At 44.3% G+C, this 21,826-nt stretch overlaps 2 protein-coding genes and 1 long non-coding RNA gene across 5 annotated transcripts; 2 read left to right on the top strand and 1 right to left on the bottom strand.

The window, feature by feature from the left end:
• Positions 1–2: 2 nt before the first annotated feature.
• NT5C (5', 3'-nucleotidase, cytosolic) lies at positions 3–8,098 on the top strand. Of its 2 annotated transcripts, XM_035104429.3 has the most exons (6): positions 3–2,237; positions 5,066–5,166; positions 5,256–5,316; positions 5,465–5,488; positions 7,545–7,659; positions 7,760–8,098. In XM_035104429.3, exons 1-6 carry the CDS (start codon positions 2,049–2,051, stop codon positions 7,900–7,902), a joined length of 633 nt encoding a protein of 210 aa, XP_034960320.1. In that variant the 5' UTR covers positions 3–2,048; the 3' UTR covers positions 7,903–8,098. The 2 variants fall into 2 exon arrangements, with proteins under 2 accessions (XP_034960320.1, XP_034960321.1); XM_035104430.3 differs by lacking the exon at positions 5,465–5,488.
• A 707-nt stretch (positions 8,099–8,805) lies between these two features.
• Positions 8,806–14,853, bottom strand: ARMC7 (armadillo repeat containing 7). 2 transcript variants are annotated; one of them, XM_035104431.3, is made up of 4 exons: positions 14,688–14,853; positions 13,602–13,696; positions 13,146–13,289; positions 8,806–10,168 (listed from the first exon to the last, which is right to left on the bottom strand). In XM_035104431.3, the coding sequence occupies exons 2-4, from the start codon at positions 13,690–13,692 to the stop codon at positions 9,831–9,833; spliced, it is 573 nt and encodes a 190-aa protein (XP_034960322.1). In that variant the 5' UTR covers positions 13,693–13,696; positions 14,688–14,853; the 3' UTR covers positions 8,806–9,830. The 2 variants fall into 2 exon arrangements, with proteins under 2 accessions (XP_034960322.1, XP_088517661.1); XM_088661535.1 differs by having other exon boundaries at positions 13,146–13,286; positions 14,688–14,826.
• A 106-nt stretch (positions 14,854–14,959) lies between these two features.
• Positions 14,960–17,177, top strand: LOC118079816 (uncharacterized). Its single transcript, XR_004691898.3, has 2 exons — positions 14,960–15,058; positions 15,850–17,177. It is a non-coding gene; the product is annotated as an uncharacterized LOC118079816 (long non-coding RNA).
• Positions 17,178–21,826: the final 4,649 nt, after the last annotated feature.

The following is a 21,826-nucleotide window of genomic DNA, read 5'->3' as shown; positions in this document are numbered from 1 at the left end:
CAGTGTCAGAGCTTTATTTTCAGGGTCTGCTATGCTGCCTACTCGTCACTTCAATATCCAGTTGAACGCCACAAAAATGTGGAAGAGAAATTGGGTGGTTTCATAAAACATTTCCATATACACTTCCCAAACAAGCAGCCATTGATGTAGCAATGTTAACATGCAACAGGTCTATATCCCTGTTTTCAGCTCCAATACTTGACCTATTTTTTAAAAAAGCATTTCTATTTGAATGTGTTTTTTTAACCTGCCTACTGGGGCGTGGGTGGCACTGTGGGTTAAACCACTGAACCTAGGGCTTGCCGACCAGAAGGTTGGCGGTTCGAATCCCCGCCCGGGGTGAGCTCCCGTTGCTTGGTCCCAGCTCCTGCCAACCTGGCAGTTCGAAAGCATGTCAAAGTGCAAGTAGATAAATAGGTACCACTACAGCGGGAAGGTAAACGGTGTTTCCGTGCGCTGCTCTGGTTCGCCAGAAGCGGCGTTGTCATGCTGGCCACATGACCTGGAAGCTGTACGCCGGCTCCCTCGGCCAATAACACGAGATGAGCGGCGCAACCCCAGAGTCGGTCACAACTGGACCTAATGGTCAGGGGTCCCTTTACCTTTGCCTAGTATTTAGCAAAACTATGTTGATGCATATTGTGCAAAAAACAACAACCTTACTACCTCAAACCTGATACACTTTGAATGGGCCAGGATGCTACTTGCAGTAAGAAACGCTCAAGGCTGCCTACAACCTAAATTAAAATAAACGGTCTTCATAGGGTGCTCTGTTTTATAGAGTCAGATCATTGGTCCCAGTAGTTTCATGTATAGACATTAAACAATGAGTTACAGAAGTCCTCCACACTAGTCTGGAAGCACCAGAATCGGGGAAACTGCCCTGTCTGCATAGGAGCTCTTTTTGTGTGTTCTAGCTCCCAGATACTGATCTTTGTATTAGCCCATTGTTTGCTGGCTGTCCACTAAGAGCTTGGGAACTATTACAACCTGATACAGATGAAAGTCTTTGCACTAATTGAAGGGAAGCAAATAGTTTCTTACACATCATTGTTGTGCAGTATGGCCTGTGATGGTGTGCCATAAAATCTAATTACATTCTCAGTGTTGCAGAGAGAAACACTATCAGTGTCCGCTTATCTCCATCATAATGAGGGCGTTTCCACCATGCTCTGCTGGATGACACAATTCTGATTTCAGTGGGATGAACTTTACCACACATTGCAACTTTGTGTAATAATGAAATCCTGCAATGTGGTCAAGATGTTAGAAGCTATTCTGGATTGAGCTCTCACTTCAACATAGCTTAGGAATCATTTGGGTTTTTATCTGGTAGTAACTGACACCATTATAATGCCACAGTGGTGGTGTAGAATTCAGTGTTTGATTTCTTTTTTTGCAATAGAACAGAGTGATCTGAGTAACATACTGAGCAATTCTTGTAGCTTCCCCAATTATTGTTAAAATCTCATCTCTCGCTCTTTCTTCCCTCTCCCCTGCCCCGCCCAACACATCCACCCCTCATTGTATATTTGTTATTGGCCAAGCTCAGTTACCATATAAAGAAAACTCAAAGCCATGCCTGTAACTCGCAACCGTTGTTTGAACAAATGTGTCCAGGTAGCTCAGTTGGAAGAACACGAGACTCTTAATTTCAGAGTCGTGGATTCGAGCCGCACGTTGGGCCAAAGATTCCTGCAGTGCAGGGGGTTGGACTAGATGACCCGGGGGCTCCTTACAATTTTGACTCTAGAGCGATCTTGGATAGCTGAAAACATGGCTTCAAGTGCAGGATCTCTTCGTTTAGACGCTCATCAAATAACAGCAAAAAGGTAACGCAAAATGGTGACTCCTGTTTTGAACACGAAGGGGAAAGGCCAGCTCCTCCTCGGCCTTCCAAGCCGGAGAATGGGGTGAAATCTCTACCCCACTTCTTCCCACAAAGCGCCGCGCTTTCCACGTGCGCCCTCTGCTCATGCGCCCCTGAGCGGGTTAGATCTCGCCCTTTTAGTATCCATTACTCATCTCTCGTGCGCCCCCGGGGAAGAATGGACGGCGGCTCCGCGGCTCGCCCGCTGCGCGTCTTGGTGGACATGGACGGGGTCCTGGCGGATTTCGAAGGCGCGCTGCTGCGGGGCTTCGCCGCCGCCTTCCCCGAAGAGCCTCGCGTGGAACTGGCGCAGCGAAGGGGCTTCTTGGCGCTGGAGCAATACCGCTCCCTGCGGGAGGATCTGGGGGTGAGCATCAGGCGGGCGGGAGGGGGTGGGGGCGCCGCTGGACGGCTCCCATGACCCGAGCTGCTCCCGGAAGATGGCAGGGGGAAGAGGGAGAAGAGGCCTGCCTCCTTTTTGGAGAGCTCGAGTGCTAAGACTTGCCCGAGATCCAACACAGCAGGAAACTAGAAAAACTGGCGGGAGCATTGCAGTCCCCTTCTGCCTTTAAAACAGTTACGACAAGGGCAAAAAGTCAACGTGCGGCTAGCAGCAAGGAGGAAAAGCTGGATCTAGTGGACTTTTACCCCTTAAAAGCTCGAGTCAGCAGCCTTCCCGCAAAGAGGAACGGGCGCTCCCCTGCGCGCCCCGTCGGAAGCGTTTAGTGACGCAGAACATCAAACTATCTGATATCAACGCTAGAAGTTGGTAGCTGAAGTTTCAGAGCTGCCCTCTATTCCTCCACCACCACACCCCATCTCTCCTCTGCAGGTCTCGTGTGTCTTTTAAAAGTTTTGTGGTAGGCATATTTCATTCCACTGGAAAAACCATACTGTACATGCAGATCAATGGGATGATTCATTTCTTCAAGTTGAAACATTAAGGCTACAATCTTGCTTTTAAACCCAATTGTGGAGATTCTCTGGATGGTGAAGAATCATGCTGTCACCAATTACAGCAGCAAATATAGCCCAAAAGAAGAGATGAAGGAAAATAGACACAATCCTTTGGTGCCATTCAGAGTAACTTTGAAATGCCGTTTTGTAGTTTGTAGTTTTTTTAAAGAAAGGGTTACAGGTAGGTAGCCGTGTTGGTCTGGGTCGAAGTAAAATAAAAAAATTCCTTCAGTAGCACCTTAAAGACCAACTAAGTTTTTATTTTGGTATGAGCTTTCGTGTGCATGCACACTTCTTCAGATACCTTTTAAAAAAAGGGTAATTGCATTAACAATTATATATTTTTCTTTACAGGATCAGCACACTCTCTTTCCTCTACTAAATAGGCTTGGAAAGAGTTAGAGGCTTTCCCTAAAAAGTCATCTGAAACCAGTTCTCCCAAGAGCTCATTCAATAGGTCATCTGCTCACTGGGCTACCCATTCATTCCACCAAATGAAAGCAGCAACCATGCATATAAATGTCACACCTTAAAGATTAACACATTTCATTATGGAACAGCCCACACCATTCATTTAAAGCACGTAACTTCCCCTGAACTATAGTTTGTTATGGGTGCTGGGAATTGAAGCTCTGTGGGTGGGAAATTATGGTTCCCGAGGCTCTTTGGGAAAGTTGTGTGCTTCAAATGTGTGTCGAATGTACTTTAAACATAGTGTTGAGCTGCTCAGGCTTTCATTGACTGCAGTCTACTTCCATCAGGTGTTTGTAGTCCTCAACTGCAGGTGTCTTGTGAGCAGTGAGTTCATATGGAAGTGCTTGAAGTACACATAGTGACAATTTGAGTAAGAATAAATGTGAGATAAGCACAGTGACCCTTCACACCAGCAGTGATGAGTGGTAAGAATCAGCCATGCAATCCTGGGGAAATTAATTGTAGCTCTATTTAACTTCTTAATAAATTGTGATTCCAGAGTTTTTTTTTGCTGGAGCTGCCTTTTAAAATTCATTTGTTCAAGTATGGCCAAACAGCTTATTGACTAAGTTGTTTTACTAACCCTCGTGTGTTTCGTTTCCTTCTGACCTCGCTGCTTACTGCCCCTCATACCATGATATGCGTGTGTATATGCAAAGTAAAAATTACACTTTGTGCATCTGATGTTAACTTCAGTCCACAAACACTATGCCATAATAAGATGTGTCAGTCTTTATGGTGTCACAACTGCTAATTTTGCTGCAACAGAGTAACTAAAACCAATTACATCTACAAGGAGAACACATTTACTCAGGTGCAGGCTTTTTACATAGTACCTGTAACCACCATTGATAAATCCTACCTGAGATGTTCGAACAAACACATACCATGGTAGTTGTTGTTGTTGTTGTTTAGTCGTTTAGTCGTGTCTGACTCTTCGTGACCCCATGGACCAGAGCACACCAGGTACTCCTGTCTTCCACTGCCTCCCGCAGTTTGGTCAGACTCATGTTAGTAGCTTCGAAAACACCTGCCAACCATCTCATCCTCTGTCGTCCCCTTCTCCTTGTGCCCTCCATTCTTTCCCAACATCAGGGTCTTTTCCAGGGAGTCTTCTCTTCTCATGAGGTGGCCAAAGTATTGGAGCCTCGGCTTCACGATCTGTCCTTCCAGTGAGCACTCAGGGCTGATTTCCTTAAGAATGGATAGGTCTGGTATTCTTGCAGTCCATGGGACTCTCAAGAGTCTCCTCCAGCACCATAATTCAAAAGCATCAATCCTTCGGCGATCAGCCTTCTTTATGGTCCAGCTCTCACTTCCATACATCACTACTGGGAAAACCATAGCTTTAACTATACGGACCTTTGTCGGCAAGGTGAGGTCTCTGCTTTTTTAAGAGACATGGTAGTTTTAGCAGTGGTTAAAACTCAAGTGTGTCAGCAGGATGCACAAAAAGAACTGTACAGTGGTATCTCGGAAGTCGAACGGGATCCATTCTGGAAGTCCAACTTCCAAAACATTCGGAAACTAAGGTGCGGCTTCTGATTGGCTGCAAGAAGCTTGATTTGCCAGCCCACCCCATTCCAGCTGGCATGCATGCAATAGCTGTGTAAGCAGCGGTGGTCCTGCATCTCAGTTCAACCCCTCTGCTGCCCAGCCAGGGTTTCTACGGCAGCCCCCAATGCCTTGCTTCAGAAGCAAATATTAAGCAACTAGATGAGCTCTGTTTAGTCCAGAAGTTTAATTCTGTGCATCTGGTTTCAGGTGAAGGTAGCCAGTGTGTACGAGTCACCAGGATTCTTTCTGGGTTTGGATCCCATTCCAGGAGCTATCGAAGCAATGCAGGAGATGATTCAAATGCCCAAGTAAGGCCCGTTCAGAACACAGAATGGTTTGCGTTTAGCCCCTGTGTTTTTTTTCCATATAGTGACTAATTATGCCCATGTCTTTTCAGCACAGAAGTCTTTATTTGCACAAGCCCTATACGGAAATATGAATACTGCGTTCAAGAGAAGGTTGGCAATTGTTAGCTGTCCCCTACTCTCTCTCTCTGTTCTGCTTGTTTACCCTGACGTCAACCTTGTGTTATGCAGAGCCTCCCTTCAGATTCCTTATTTTTGCCTTTTCTTCGTTTGCTTCTATGTTCCTCATCTCCAATACTAGTGGCTTACCTGCTTCATTGCCAAGGTGAGGCTCCATTCATTGTCCCTTCCACACCATTGGGTTACCTGCTCTGATGCAGATCCACCACCTATGGCAGTATTTCAGAGGCTTTTGAATGGTAACTTGCAGGCACAAGTCAGTTGAACAGTCTATTGCACGTTGCACTGGAAAAGGAACAAATGTATTTGCTGGTTATAAAAGTAGGGTATGTACCCCTATGAAACACAGGCATATATTTTTTTATAATACAGTGGTACCTTGGTTTACGAACTTAATCCATTCCGGAAGTCCGTTCTTAAACCAAAGCGTTCCTAAACCAAGGCACGCTTTCCCATAGAAAGTAATGCAAAATGGATTAATCCGTTCCAGACTTTTAAAAACAACCCCTAATCAGCAATTTAATATGAATTTTACTATCTAACAAGACCGTTGATCCATAAAATGAAAGCAATAACAATGTACTGTACGTACTATAAAATAAATAAAACAGTATTGTAGATGATAAAAATTAAAATTAAAAAAAATTGATGATAAGTCATTGTATGGATGGGGGGGCTTTTATCCATTTCCACAGTCACACAGTCAATCAATCAGTAGCTGAACTGGAATTTACAGAGATCCCCCCCCCCCCCGCTGCTGCAGGAAATGCTCCCTAGAGCGTGCGCCTCCCGCAGCGGCATGCGGGAGAGTTGCGCATCCTCCAACTAGATGGCTGGCGGGTGGACAGCTTCCCTCCCTCATGGTTGTGGCAAACGCAGTGATGACTCCCTTCTCCGCTGCCAGACAACGGAAGCATGGCACTCAAAACAGAGTACGTTCGTATACCAAAAAATAAATAAATATGCAACCGGGAACACACATTTCTGAGTTTGAAGTGTTCGTAATCCAAAAAATTTGTTAACTAGGCTGTTTGTAACCCGAGGTACACCCAAACCAGAAGTTACTCTTCTTTAAAAGGGGTCTAGGGTTTTGCTGACTGAAGTTCACTCCAATTTCATTTTAAAATTTGGAAGGACCGACCTGATCCTTTCCAAGAGACTACTTCTGATGTTTTATAGAGACATAAATCTAATTCTACGTATGTGTGTCATTCACACTTGGTGAGACATGCATAGCTTATGTATCTGTGAGCTACAGCCCACTTTGTCACATTAATGAAGAAAACAGTCTCCTAAGTTGATGGCCAGCTGACATAGATAGGAAAGTAGACTTTGTTTTGTTGAATTCACAGTATAATCTATATATCATGAAAGTTTTTATCCTACCCTTCCAATCAAAAATGACCAACCTTGTTAGGACAACAGAGCAGTACTGTGCTTGAGTTAAGTTATTAGAACATTAACTGTTTTTCAGTAGACAGACCATGGAGTCAAAGGCCCAAGACAGCAGAAGAGGCAACAACAGGAATGTGACAATTGTGTGACAAGTATAATGAGCAGCCGTCCTTTGCACATTCACATTAATGATTGAGGTTTCAGTTCTAGACACATGTAACTAGGAAGAAGACAAAGTGGGGCTTATGTCTGAGTAAACGTGCACAAGATTGTGTTGTGTATCTTGTAGGTAACAGAAAACATCTTGCATTTTTCTTGCCCTTTGGCCCAATTTATTTAAATGTGTCCCCCTTTTCTGTGAAAAAGAAACAAACCCCTGTGAGAATCTCTACATTGAGCTCTGGATGACCAAAATGTACAACAAATGGCATACCTATGTTAACAAGAATTTCTACCCCCTAAGCTATGGGTCTCCAGATGCTTCAGGAAGCCACGAGCTTCTGCTCTACAAGCCCAATTTAAAAAGACATATTCTGCATGTTTACTCAGAAGTATACCCCGCTGCATTCATTCCTGATTATGTGTGTCCAGGATTGCAGCCTAAGCAATTTGCAAAATGAGAAAATGTCTGTCAAAGTTCGTAGAAAACATTTCATACCAGCTTTATAATTTCATGTCTCCTCTGAGTCTCCTGTCTAAATAACCAGTCGGATATAGTCGAGTGTTTTGGTGTCTTTGCTTTTTTTGTTGTTGTAAAAAGGCTGTAATTAAAATTCTTCTGATACTGATCTTTCTTCACCTGATAGTACAGCTGGGTTCAAAAGCACTTGGGTCCCAAATTTGTGGAGCGGATAATTCTGACCAGAGATAAAACAGTTGTGTCTGCTGATCTGCTCTTTGATGACAAGGATGCTGTTAAAGGTACGAGAATGTGCGGTGCGGTTTTCAGATCCAAGCACTTTACCGTTGCTCCAGTGATGAAATGTTCGCTCTTGCAATTTCCCATTCTCATCCTCCTCAGGGGTTGAGCCTAATCCGAGCTGGGAGCACATCTTGTTCTCTTGCTGTCATAACAAGCATCTAAAGCTGCAGCCCCCACGAAGGAGACTCGAGTCTTGGACTGATGACTGGAGGGCAATACTGGAGAGCAAGCGCTCCAAGTGATGGCTGAAGAAAGGGGCGTGTATTTCAACAGGCAGTGAAAGTGACCCCAAACACCAGCTGGTCATTAAACCCCACTGGAACAAAGCAAGATGCCCACCCACTGAGCTGGCCCAGACGGAAATAGATTTCCTGTTTGCAAGAGAAGAGTGTTTTGTCCTAATTAAACATCAGCAATGCGAGTTGTAAAGATATTAAATCCCTGTGTGGAGTCTTTGTCATGCATCTAGATCAGTAGCTGGTATACGCAGGGCCAGAAAAGGAACACGGGGGACCTCAAAGCACTAAGATTTTAGGGTACAATAACAGAATCATGAAATTGCAGAGTTGGAAGGGACCCTGAGAATCATCTAGTCCAGAGCTTTCCAAACTTTTCATGTTGCCGAGACACATTTTAGACGTGCATCATTTCGTGACACGGTACTTTAGTTCTATTAGCAAACCAGAGGTTAAACTAAACTCTTTCCAGTCCCGGGAGGAGCATTCGCGTGACACACCTACACACTGCAGCCGACACACTAACGGGTCTTGGCACACAGTTTGGAAAGCTCTGATCTGGTTCAGCTCCCTGCAATGCAAGAAATATTCAGCTGTCCCATACGGGGATCAAACCTGCAAACTTGGCATTATGAGCACCACACTCTAACCATTGATCACCTGTCTTCTGTTCATTCTGCTGTTTAAAAAAGAAAAAAACAAAGCCCAGCTAAAGCAGGGATGTGCAACCCATGACCTTCCAAATGTTCCAATGCCCATCATTCCTGACTGCACTGGCTGATGGGAATTGGAGTCCAACTATATTTGGAGGGCAACAGGATTCCCACCTGTATTCTCCTGCTCCAAGGTATATCCACTATAATAGCTATTTGGGTCCTGTAGCATGATTTAAATCTCCAGATAACAATATTTTATCTATTTGTTCTTTATTCAAATATTTATAAACCACACTTTCACAGAAAATATAACAAGGCAGTACAAAATACCACCACAACAGTAAAGCCATCCATCAATCAAATCTGGTTGGTTAAAAAATTTCACACTCTGAACAATGCAGAGTTTGCAGAGGCAATTGAAAGAAAGCAGTAATGGAACTCTGTCAAGCTTCCTTAAAAAATAAAGGAAGTATAAAAAATAAAAAAGAGGAAGAAAGTAAAAATGCATTGGGAATTTTTTAGATATATACTACAAAATGTAACAAGACAACTAAGCATAATCGTGGCACATCTCCTGATTCCTGCTGAACTTCTACTGGCAAGGAATTCCATGTTCATTCCAATAGAATGACTGACTTTCATTCCAGTAGCATGAAATACAAGCTTAAGGGGCAATCTAACCTCCCAACCCTGCTGGCAGGGTTTGGCCAAGCAGTAGAGCCCCTACTGCACCAGTAGCATTGCAGCTCACTGGCTGCAAGGCAGTGGCGGTGGGGGAGAACAGTCAGGCTTGAACTGGGCCAGATCGCTGCACCATCTCCAGGTCGGTGTAGGAACTGGGCCCAGATTCACCCTGAATGCACTGCATCTTGGTACCAAGACCAGCTCAGGATCCAGCGGATCCTGGGCTGGCTCAACTTAGCCCCTCCTTGCCCTTGCAATGCCCTGTTTTGGGACTTCCTGCTGTCTTCTGCCAGTGAGAAGCCCACCCAGCAGATAGAAGGCTGGCTTACCCAGGAGAGCTAGGTAGCAGGACACCTCGGCGCAATCCAGCCTCCCACCAAAGCCCGGTGTAATGTGACTAGGTGCCAAAATATTTCAGGAGCCCCTCAAAATGACAGCATCGGATGCGTGCCTCATGGTGCTTAACAGTTCCTGAAGAGTGTCTCTTTTTAAAGTGAGATTCCGGGGACGATTTTCCTCACCCGAGAGCTGGCTTTTTCCAACACAAGTGCTGCTGCTTCCATGAAAAGCTTTCCGGCTGCCCTCCGTGCCGAATCAGTCCTTTGGCAGGGGGATCCCTAGGGCGGTGTGCTGGGTCAGGGCCTTGGCCGCCTCTACCTGATGAGGGGTGCAGTAATCTTCAAGGAAGATGGTTGCCAGGTTTCGTAGCCTCCGGTTGGCCGAGAGGGAGAAACGCAGCATGCATTCCACCACGGGAAGAGCCGTGATCTGTTGGCGAGACCGAGGGGCGGTCAAGTACATTAAAGTAGTGACTGCGGACATCACAGTCTCTTCATTGGAGCTGGAGAGGGAACCGACAACAGCTGCCACACCATCTGCCTCCAAGATATAGTCTTTGTTGATTTTGTCCAGGCAGAGGTTACAAAGGCCACCTAAAGTACGAGATAGTAAAGACAGGATCAGCCTTCTCATCTACTTCACATTTACCATTGCCAGCGGTATTGAGGCAACCGTGTTCATCTAAGTCACTGAGACTTGCCCTGAACGGCTAAAAGAGGCTCCTGGGAGGCCAGAGGGACATTGATGGAACAGCTCTTGGGCTGGGGCAACTGGCAAAAATGCTTTAAACTGTTCTAATTTTGGTTCCTCTGTTTTTTGTTGGGTTGGTGTTGGTTAAATGCTTAGTTGAGGTTGGCAATAGTTTTAATTTGGGTATACAGTCATACCTCATGTTACGTCCGCTTCAGGATGCGTCTTTTCAGGTTACGGACGCGGCGAACCTGGAAGTGCCGGAACGAGTTACTTCCGGGTTCGGCGCGTCCTTAACCTGCACGCATGCGCAGAAGCGCTAAATCACGCTTTGCGCATGCGCAGAAGCGCTGCATTGCATCACGCGCATGTTGCGAACAGGCCACTGGAATGGATCCTGTTCACAACATGAGGTACCACTGTACAGGTAATTGTAAACTGTTTATTATTGTTGTTACTGGTTTCTATTGATTTATTGGTTTGTTTATTGCTTGTGCAGGATATTTTGTTTTTTAAGGTTTGATATTTTGTTGTGTTTTTATATATGTTGTAAGCCGCCCAAAGTGGCTGGGGGAACCCAACCAGATGGGCAGGATATAAATTAATTTGATGATGATGATGATGTCAGGGTTCCCCAAATTTGGGCCGTCATCTGTTTTTGGACTACAACTCCCATCATCCCTAGCTAGCATGACCAGTGGTCAGGGATGATGGGAGTTGTAGTCCAAAAATACAGCTGGAGACCCAAGTTTGGGAAACACTGACTTAATAATAATTCTTTCCCTAGGTAGCTTGCATGCTTGCCCCTGCACTGTCTTGACTTTCCCAACATCCACAACAAAGGCAACTGGTTACTAGAGGGAGGGGAGATCCCAGTGGGAGTTGTAGCCAGACAGACACAGGTTAAAACTTCTACTATATATTCAGATTCTGTCATGAGAATTAATTGTAAACATTGCACACATTGGGGGGGGAAGGGGGAGCCTGCCACTTACAACCTGGGATTAAGAAGAATTTGGAATCTGTTGGCAAAGGACAAGATGCTGAAGGGAAGAGCTAGCAAGAGGCACAGGGCATTATGGGCTGGGAACGATGTAATTTATGTCTTGCAAAGTCGACTGGTGGCAATACTAGTGTATGTTTAACTATTTTCACACTCTGCCACAGGTTCCTCATTAGCTTAACACAGGTTTCTTATGGGAGGGAAAAGAAAGAAAACAAAAACCTTTTTAAGTGGAACAAGAACCAAGCGGGGTTACACACTAAGCTATCTACAATAAAAGAACACCACTGGGTTCTTGTTCCACTTAAAAAGGTTTTGTTTTCTTTCTTTATCCCCATAACAACTCTCTCTGATTGCAATTACCTACCTTGTTTTCATTCTGGTTTTGTTTTTTCCCAACCAAAGCATTCATACTAACTCCCCACACACAACACTAGAAGGCACTATGCGCTCCTGTAAGTGCTGCAGCCTCTGCATAAGAGAATGCTCCTTTGTTTTCAAAACCTGTCTGCTTCCTGCTCTTATTGGCTCAGCAGTGTCCCACCTGCTCCTTCAACTCCGCATGTCGGACTAAGCAGCCCTTTTTACAAGAAGTGGGATATCCTGCATGTTAACAGGTTCTGGGATTCATGAGAGACAACTGTTCCGCTCACGGCTTCGAGAAATAAAATGGAATCATTTGCTGAAATTATTAGATTGGATGCCGAATTATTGGAATGCTGATAATAAAAGCAAACAATTATTTTCACCCTGTGTGGGCTGATATATTTAACCCATGGTGTTTTCTTAACAAGTGATACTGTTCTATGGGTATGGAGAACCTATGTCCCTCCAGGTGTTGCTGGACAACAACTCCCATGTTCCCTGACCATTGAGCATGCTGGCTGGGGGAGCTGAAGTCCAAAAACAACTGGAATGGCACAGTAACTGCTCTTTTCCTAAGATTAGGACGCTAGCCGGCTGCTCTGACTAAATTTCTTCTAATTGTGAAGATTTATCTTGCCCCAACAAAGGATATATATTTTAATAATGATAGGTAAAGGTAAAGGGACCCCTGACCATTAGGTCCGGTCGTGACCGACTCTGGGGTTGCGGCACTCATCTCGCGTTATTGGCTGAGGGAGCCGGCGTATAGCTTCCAGGTCATGTGGGCAGCATGACAAAGCCACTTCTGGCAAACCAGAGCAGCACATGGAAACGCCGTTTGCCTTCCCGCTGTAGCGGTTCCTATTTATCTACTTGCACTTTGACATGCTTTCGAACTGCTAGGTTGGCAGGAGCTGGGATCTAGCAACGGGAGCTCAACCCCGGCGAGGATTCGAACCGCTGACCTTCTGATCGGCAAGCCCTAGGTTCTGTGGCTTAACCCACAGCACCACCCGCGTCCCAATAATGATGATACTTAGTATTTATATACTACATTGAACACTAAAGTGTTTCACACAGTCCTTAGTAATCCTGCTTTAACACACCTTGTAAGAGGTCAACATTAGATGGGGGTTTGAGGCTGTTAAGAGAGAAAGAGAGAAGTTTACTTAAGGCCACAGGCTGCAATCCAATGCTTGCTTATCGAGAAGGAAGCCCCACTGATCGAGAAGGAAGCCCCACTGAACAGTGGGACATAGGTCTGAGCAGACGTGTACAGGATTGAACAGTTAAGAGATTTAATGGCTGAACCACGAGGCCTTCCCAGCCTACAATTGTAACCACTGCCATGAAGGTAAAGGTAAAAAAAACCCACTGCCATATACCAAGACTGACTAACTTGACTATCCCTAAAGTGATGTGGGAGTATAATTTCAAGTGTGGAGGCTGAGAGAAGCTTTTAAAAATTGCTTTAATTCATAGTAAGCATCAAGCTTAAACCCAAGCCTTACCAAGTGCAAATTCCACAAGGGTTTCATTGTCCTCGCTGAGCATATCTAGGAACAGGTCCAATACTTTGAGCTGCCGGAGATATTCATAGTTCTTAGGATCATAAGCAAAATTAGCTAGATTGGCCAACACCTGCTCCTTGGCTTCTGAAATAATAGAAAACAACTCTTGAGGTAATAGTTTTGGTATATAAATTTTGACGCAACTTTCTTAATATATTCAGAAACGTTTATTTGAGTTTTTGTAGTTGTTTGATTTTTATGTAATATTGCATATCATATGCTCTTATGCAAACAAAAATATATACAATGCAACCATGTTAAACAGTTTAAAGATGAAAATGAATAAAAACTTTGTTACCAAAACAACTCTTGAGAGGAGGAAAGAAGCAACGAAGATGGGCAAGGCATCTATACACATAGAATAAAAGCAGCTAGTGGCCAATAACTTATACTCACCAGAGCTCTCCGTCACCTGGAATTCAGTGATTAGGGCCTGTAGGTATTCAAGGCGACCCAGACCTAGTAGGTCCTTGTGGTTTTGGGACATGGTGCTAGAAGAAAAAGCAGTTTCATTTGAAATAATATTCTGAAGGACATACTATTACAGGAGTACTGAAAGGTTCTATGAAAGATTTCTTCTCCATTTTCAATCCCAATTTCCTTGCCTTCAGTGTTTAGCCTCTTTAGACTACGTATAATTTCAAGCTAATAATTTTATACTAGCAGTGAATAAACTATAGCTTTATTCTTTGAATGGGGCAGGCTTCCTAAATGCATTTTGCTTTTCATTCAGGAAAAAAGCATTTTCCATCTCCCAAAGGTAGGAAACCCCACTGCCTTAAAAAAGTACTTCCACATGTCTGTAGAATCAAATCTACTTTTGACCTGAAAACTAAACTTTCCAGGTTAGATCTTTGCATATAACATTCCCCCCCCCCAAAAGCTTCCTACGCTGCCATATGACAAACTCTCTGTTCATGTCCATTAGTGTTTTAAAACAAGGACATGGTTTAAGGACAACTCTTAGGTTCTCAGTGAGGCAGGAAGCCCTTTGACATAAAACATTTTCTAATCATGACTAGACTCTTCAATAGCCTTAAAAAAAAAACACTCACTACTTCTTCTTTTAAATATTAACTAAAGAGGGAACTAGAAGACACAGGGCATACAAAAATTCTCCCTCCAAAAAATATTTCTAGTTATTTGAGATAGGGTTCAGCCCTGAAACCTGAGGAATTATAATTATTAGATAATTAATTTATTCATAAAGGTATTTATTTTCCTCCAAAGAATACACTTCCAGCTTTTTAGTGGATCCTATCTAGGGCTTTGATTTTTTTTGCCAGGAGCACAGGAGTGTACAAAAAAGGTGTCCCCAGATTCATTGAAAAAAAACCTGGTAACCATCTCTTTTACTGTACTCCACCTCTCCCCCGATAGGGACTCCAGGCGGCTTACAGGTAAACCGAGGTATAGGATAGGATATTGCCATTGGAATCTAACACTGGGTATTTCCATTCGTTTCCCCGCCCACTTCGTTACCTGCTGCCCTTGGGTGGCTCCTTCCTTTGGCCCGCACCGGCCTCGCTTTAACGCCCAGCCAGCCCTCTTCACTTTCCTGGGGGTTGGAGGCACAGCAAAACCTCGCACGGAACTTCCGGACGGAAGACGCCGGCACGCACGGGGGGAAAAAACCCCAAGAACGCGCAGGAAACCGGATGTTGCGTGGAAGAACGGGCGGAAGAGTTACACTAAGGGCAGCGCCCTAGCAGGGAACAAGTACCCTTTAGAGGTGGGAGGGTCCTCTGTACCGCTCCGCCAGCCATGACGGGCTTCTCCGCGAAGAAACGTCTGTCCAAGCCCTTGTTGTTTGGGGGGATCTTCTGTGCCTTGGCGACCGCTTTCGTGTACAGGTGCCGTGAGAGGGCCTGGGCAGGAGTCCAAAGGGAGGAGGAGCTCTGGGAGCCTCGCAGGGGTTGGGGTTGAGGTCGGAAATAAAGAGCACAGGCCAGCGAGCTTCTCCAGCTCCCGACCTTTCAGCTTAAGGCGTTGGTAACCCTCGATTCACTTTCTTGGGAGTGATCTCTGCCGAACTTCTGCATCATAAGCACGCATAGGATTGCACCGTGCAACGGTCCGGGCACTCCTCTTGCCAGATCCCATTTTTGTGGACTTCAGAAAGGAGACCCCCCCCCCAAAAAAGTGTATTTGTGGCGCCTTTAAAAGCTAGCGGATCTGCTGTGATACAAACTTTTGCTGGGTTGGGTTTTCCTTCGGTTAGGAAGGTTTGTGCCATATGCAATCTGTTTGGTCGCTCGAGTCTTGCAAGGCTTTGTGTTTTTGCAGAAACAGGCTTGCAAACCCATTGCAGCCCTCCTTAGGAGTAAGCCCCATTGTTCTGTGGGGCTTTCTGCTGGGGAAACGTGCATAAGACTGTGGAGTTTTCCCCAAGGCTCCCACCCCACACAGATTCATAGCTGTTTATGAACTGTCAATCTATTGGCCATAGGAAGTTTTATTACTCACTTTTCGGTTTGTGGTCCTTTGCTAGGTAGGATTCGTCCTATGTTCTAGAACCTCCCCAACCAAAAAAGGAATGGGTTGTGTGTACTAACATGCACGTGGCAGGATAGAGCTTTGTTGAGGGACACCTGATAAGCAAAGATGGCTTGCTTAACTCTCTTTTTGCCTCTGTTTACTGCAGACATCGTTTTTTCCCTGAGGTAGAGGAGATCCGTGCCCGGGAGCGCGAGCACTATGAAAAGAAACGCCAGGAGGTGCTGCTGAGGCGCCAGCAGCAACTGGCTGAGCTGGCGCAGAAGAAAACAGCCTCGTAGTTGGCCCTTGACTGCTGAGGAAAGACAGAGACCTGACTAAATGTACTAGATGACTATTCTCCCATGCCATTGGTTCTTAAGGCACGTTTGGGCTTGGACTACTCAGTGGGGTTTGAGCAAGTCCTATCTTAATTACCTTGAGAGTTCTTGGGAGAGAGCATGTCACATCCATAAGAATAAGGACTTGAGTCTGAGGGAACCTAAGATTACGTATTGGTTCTTGCATTGATTTTGTATGCAACTTTTAGGATATGATTTAACACAAGTGGTCTTGCCATGACTCCAAAAATGTGCCGTGCTTTGGTGAGTCTTGGCTGCCCTAAACATTTCATATATGAGTTGTGTGGTTTTTTTTTTCTGGTAATCATGTAACAGCTGTTTAAATATATCCCTGCTTTCAGAAAAAAATTCAGAGATGAACAGTATTCTTGCTTCCTATGCAGAAACTCCTAGGCCACTGTTCAGACAAATGAATGTCTATTTCTAGCGTGTGTCTGCTTAATGACTGAATGAAACACAATTGTTTATTTTGAAACATGAATGAATTCCTGCAGTTGGATCACAGCTGTAAAAGTGATTGTGAACAAAAATGATGCGCTGATGCAAATATATTACCCAAATTCTTTGTAATTGTTTAGTGTGAAGTTTTGAGTCAATTCTACATCTATCTATACTCTGTTCTACTGAGTTCAGTGTAGCTTACTTCTAGGTAACTGGGTATAACTTTGCAGCCTAAGCAGTCCGCTGAGACAGTCAGTAATTTCTGAGTGGTCTGCAAGGTGGATGAGATATGAGAACTGCTGTCCTCAAATTTCCATTTCAAAAGCTTGGACAATAAATTGTAGACACAATAAATTGTGTCTCCCTGCAAGCACCTGTAATGGTTGCAGCCACTGTCTTCCCAGTACAAATTAAGGGAGCAACAGCCCCTTACCTTGGTTGATTTGCTTGTGTGGAACAAGGAAGAGAATTTGAGCTGGTCAGCCCAGTCCAAAGAGTGTCACCCTTGACGTACCTTTTAATTATCTAAGAATCTCACCTGTTTGTTTGTAGGCTGACAAAATTTAAGATTTGAAGTACCTGTACTCAAGAAGCAGTGGGGGGGTATGATAAAAAGTTTTTTTTAAGGAATCTGTATAATAATGTTCTGCCATTATCAAAAGTATTAAAATAAAGTTCACAATCTTCCCCTCCACTCTAGGCACTGTATGTATATTTTTTATATTCAGGGGAGATGGTTTACAGTGACACAGAATCAGTTTGAGAAATTGATCTTGGAGCTGCAAAAACAGTATGTGATTGGGGGGGGGGATACTTCTTAAGCCACAAGACCCAGAAATGGGATCCTTCCTGGGGGACAGTGTGAAGGATGAGGTAAGGAATCAAGTCACGTGAACCAGAGAGGGAACAGTGATCCAGTTGCAAAGAGGGTGAATAGCCATCTCTTTTCTGGAAGGTGAACAAAGAAGCAGTGAGCAGGAGTGGGTAACCTTTGACTTTCCAGGTGTTGCTGAACTACAACTCCTTATCAGCTCAAGCCTGGCCAAGGATCAGCAACATCTGAAGGGCCAAAAGTTCCCCACACCTGAGCAAGAGGTTATGGTCACTAGAATCTAACCCAGCCTTTCTTAACCTTGACTCCCCAAATATGGCTAAACCACTGAGCCTAGGGCTTGCTGATCAGAAGGTCGGCAGTTCGAATCCCTGTGACGGGCTGAGCTCCCGTTGCTTGGTCCCAGCTCCTGCCAACCTAGCAGTTCGAAAGCACGTCAAAAACGCAAGTAGATAAACAGGAACCGCTACAGCGGGAAGGTAAATGGCGTTTCCATGTGCTGCTCTGGTTCGCCAGAAGCGGCTCTGTCATGCTGGCCACATGACCTGGAAGCTGTATGCCAGCTCCCTCGGCCAATAGTGCGAGATGAGCGTCACAACCCCAGAGTCGGTCACGACTGGACCTAATGGTCAGGGGTCCCTTTACCCTTTACCTATCATTCCTAGACAGAATGACCAGTGTTCAGGGATGATGGAATTGTAGAACTGAAGGTACCACCAGTGTCCTATAGTCCACCCCCTTGCAGTGCAGGAATCTTTTGCCCCATGTAGGACTCAAACCCATGACCCTGAGATTAAAATATATAATAATTTATTATTTATTATTTATACCCCACCCCTCTGGCTGGGTTTCGGGCTCTACCTACTGAGCTATCCAGCAGTGAAGTTGTAGTTCAAGAACACTTGGGGACCCAGGGCTGAGAAAGGCTTGCCCTAAACACTTAGCCAGGAGTAGGTTCCTGTTGAGTAGGTTCCTACTTGTGACCTACTAATTGGTAGCGTTCGTGGGGTGGAACAGGAAATGGGCATATTTTGGAGAGCTTCCTAGAAGAGGCGGGAGGAGGGAGTGGTCTTTTGTACTGCTCTCAGAGCAAGTTGGGTGAGGAATACGATAGGTGTTTGTTAATTCTGGTTTCTTGGGCAACTAGTTATAGATGAGGAAGAAAGTCCTCCTATGGGTGTGTTTCGGAGCAACCCCACCTTTTCTGCACAGGGGTGACACATAAGTTTCCCTTTTATTTCAACAACAGTGAAACTTTTAATATTTCTTAAGAAGTAATGGAACTTTAATTTAGAAACACAGGCAGCTGCCTTACAGAGGCAGCCCATTGATACATTAGCACAGTATTGTCTACCCCAGGCATCCCCAAACTTCGGCCCTCCAGATGTTTTGGACTACAATTCCCACCATCTCTGACCACTGGTCCTGTTAGCTAGGGATCATGGGAGTTGTAGGCCAAAACATCTGGAGGGCTGCAGTTTGGGTATGCCTGGTCTACCCTGATATAATCCCTAGGTAGTTTAACAATTGAGATTTTTCTGTCTCGGTTCCATGCCATTTGAGAAACATGTCTTCTCTAGAAAATAGTCTGCCTATAATGCTTTTTTGGGGGGTGGGGAGGGGAGTAGTAAGCATGAAAGAAGGTCATGGAGAATGGGAGTGTCTTTTTATTGGCTGGTTTCTCCAGATTAGCTAGCTTTCAATGTTGTATAATAAAACTAGCTGTGTTTGTGTTCCCTGGATTCCGAATTTAATTAAAACTTAATTTCTCTGACTTCCTACCCAGAAAGTCTTGAAGAAGCCAGTTCTGCTTCAGGGCTTAGTGACCAAGCATAACTTGCCTTTCATAATGCAACAAGTATAAATCTAAGGAAAGAAATCTTTGTGACTTATAACCTTTGCCAGACATTTTATTTAAAACCTCAGATTTCCAGCACTATACTTGTGCTCATGCAATAGAGAAATTACTGGTTTTAAACAATCTGTCGGAGCATAGCTGTTGCACTGTCATTTTTTCCATAGGAAACCAAATCAGTCACGTTGACATCACATTGAGAGCTAAAGAGATGTGGTGATAGTAGTGATGCAGGGGGGAAGAATTTAATGTGAGGTGGAAGGGACACGTCGTAAGTGAATTTGAAACTATGACATCCCTCACCATTAACACAACCAGTATTTTAATGTTACTTTCAGTGCCATCCTAGGCATGCCTACCCAGAAGTAAATTCCATTGAACTCAATGTTGCTTGCTTCCAGGTTAAGTGCATAAATGACTGCAGTCTCAAGTTATTAAATACTAAATACTAAATTGCTGTGTTTCCACCAATTTTGTTATGAAGCCAGGAATGGTAATACTCCTCTTGCCAACTAGGAAACTCATGCAGCCATTGCCAACAGGAGCAAAATGACAGCTGTAATTGACAAGAAGGAAACGTTTAGAGCTCCTCTAGAATCAACATTGAATTTAGTTCAAAGGTTCCAGAAACAGTCCTACCCTTGTCCCTCCTTCACCAACATCACGGCCACCAACATCAACTGCTATGTGAAACCTTATTACAGTTTCCCCTTAATCCAGAGGAAAATGATATGGAGAAATTACAGGGAATCTAAAATACTAAGTTTAATTTTTTTTATTGAGAGTTCATGGACAAAAAAATGGATAGAAAAAGCTAATATTTGGTCCCTTTTCAAATGGTGTACTCCGAAAGAAGAAAAAGCATTCCACAATTCCTGAAGGAAGCACAAGAGTCGGTGTGCGTTACAGTTCAAAGTCCTTAAACCTGCCTATTTGCTTTAATGTTTTCAGCTTTACAAAAGTTACCAAGTGCATTTGGATCAATACATTATTATTATTATTATTATTTAAAAGAAAAAGACTACACATATATATCCAAGCAATAATGCAGCAATCTTGTTCAAGAGCATATTGTAACAAACTGGCCACAGTCCTGAAATCAAGAAATTGCAAAGAAATCGCTTTACAACGGTGGCCTAAATTGATGCCAATCTTCTAGTCCAACTGTCAACTTCTTTAGGACTGGGATGGGGAAGCTGTGGTCCTCCAGAGATTGTTGGACAACTATTAACACCCATCTTCCCTGATCATTGACTATGCTCATTGGGGCAAGTGGGACTTTGCATCCAACAGCACCTGAAAGGCCACAGATCCGCCTCCCCTGATTGAAGTCTTAATAAAAAGTGCTTCATTCAGTGTATGTTACATAAACACCACTGTGGCATTGGATGTGTGTGTGTGGATGATACTGAGCCTCTAGCAATTTGCACCCAATTAATGATAATTTTTATTTGAGGAACACCCCCTTGCTGGATACTTTGGAGATCTAGCTGCCTATATTCTATTTCTGAACCTGCTTTCACCAGTGTATAGAGAGGAGTAGGATTGAGAAAATGCTGTGTGTGTGTTTCCTTACAGTGCTTTTAATGTGCCCAGTCTATCTAGAGCAGGCATCCCCAAACTTCGGCCCTCCAGATGTTTTGGACTACAATTCCCATCATCCCTGACCACTGGTCCTGTTAGCTAGGGATCATGGGAGTTGTAGGCCTAAGCATCTGGAGGGCCACAGTTTGGGGATGCCTGATCTAGAGATGCTTAGTGAAAGCTGCTGACCCACAAGGGATAAATTGGGCTAAACGAAACACACCCTTATGGAAGCAACATAAGAGACCAAGAGGATTATGCAAAGGTCCATCTAGTTTTACAACATCAGCCAGCATTTGAGACATTTAAAAGTAGGGCATAAAGGCAGTAACTCTCCGCTACTGGGATGTATCCTAGCTGTAGACTAAGGGCACTTCCAAACAATCTATTTATTGAGCATTTATCCCAGCTTGTTTGCAGGAAGATTAGATGACACTGGCAACTTAACGAGCATACCTTCTGATTTGTTTGCTCGGACTTCCCAGTGCGTTTCATTTTCCTTATCATGAAAAGGACCCATCTTTGGAGGAAGCAGTTCCGTAGCACAAGACTGCCCAGTCAGCTATGTAACTGTGCAACCTGAAATTGTCTGACACACCTTTAAAAAGCCATCTAAGCTAGCAGCTGAAACTTGCACCAGATTGGCCTGTAAAACACATTTTTTGCATGTCCTATGTCAGTCCTGAACATGGTATGGATATGCACAGTCTATTTTTAAATGCTTCTCTTCTACTTTCTACCTGGTATATTTGGTCAGGAACATTTAAATACAAATAATATGAAAGGCTGCCATGTACGATAATGCCCAAAATCTCATTAAAACGCAGAGGTTTGGCTTTCTATAGAACAGGAGTATACAGAACTATGTTTGTGTGCATGTCAGCTGAAGTTTTAGTTTGGCCATATGCTTCTCGGACAAGGCAAATCCTTTCACCCCACAAAAGACCAGAATCACAATCTAAGGTTGTGTTTTATATCTAGCTACCTGGAATCAGTGGGGCACTGTGGTTTCATAGCTAGTTTGTGCACAAGCACCATGCAGAGCCCATCTGCAAGGACTCAAATACACCTC

The sequence above is a fragment of the Zootoca vivipara genome, chromosome 2 (assembly GCF_965207765.1).
Source record: "Zootoca vivipara chromosome 2, rZooViv2.hap1.1, whole genome shotgun sequence".
NCBI classification, from domain to species: Eukaryota; Metazoa; Chordata; class Lepidosauria; order Squamata; family Lacertidae; genus Zootoca; species Zootoca vivipara.
Note: the sequence above shows the minus strand (reverse complement) of the source record. Positions and strands in the feature narration are given on the sequence as shown.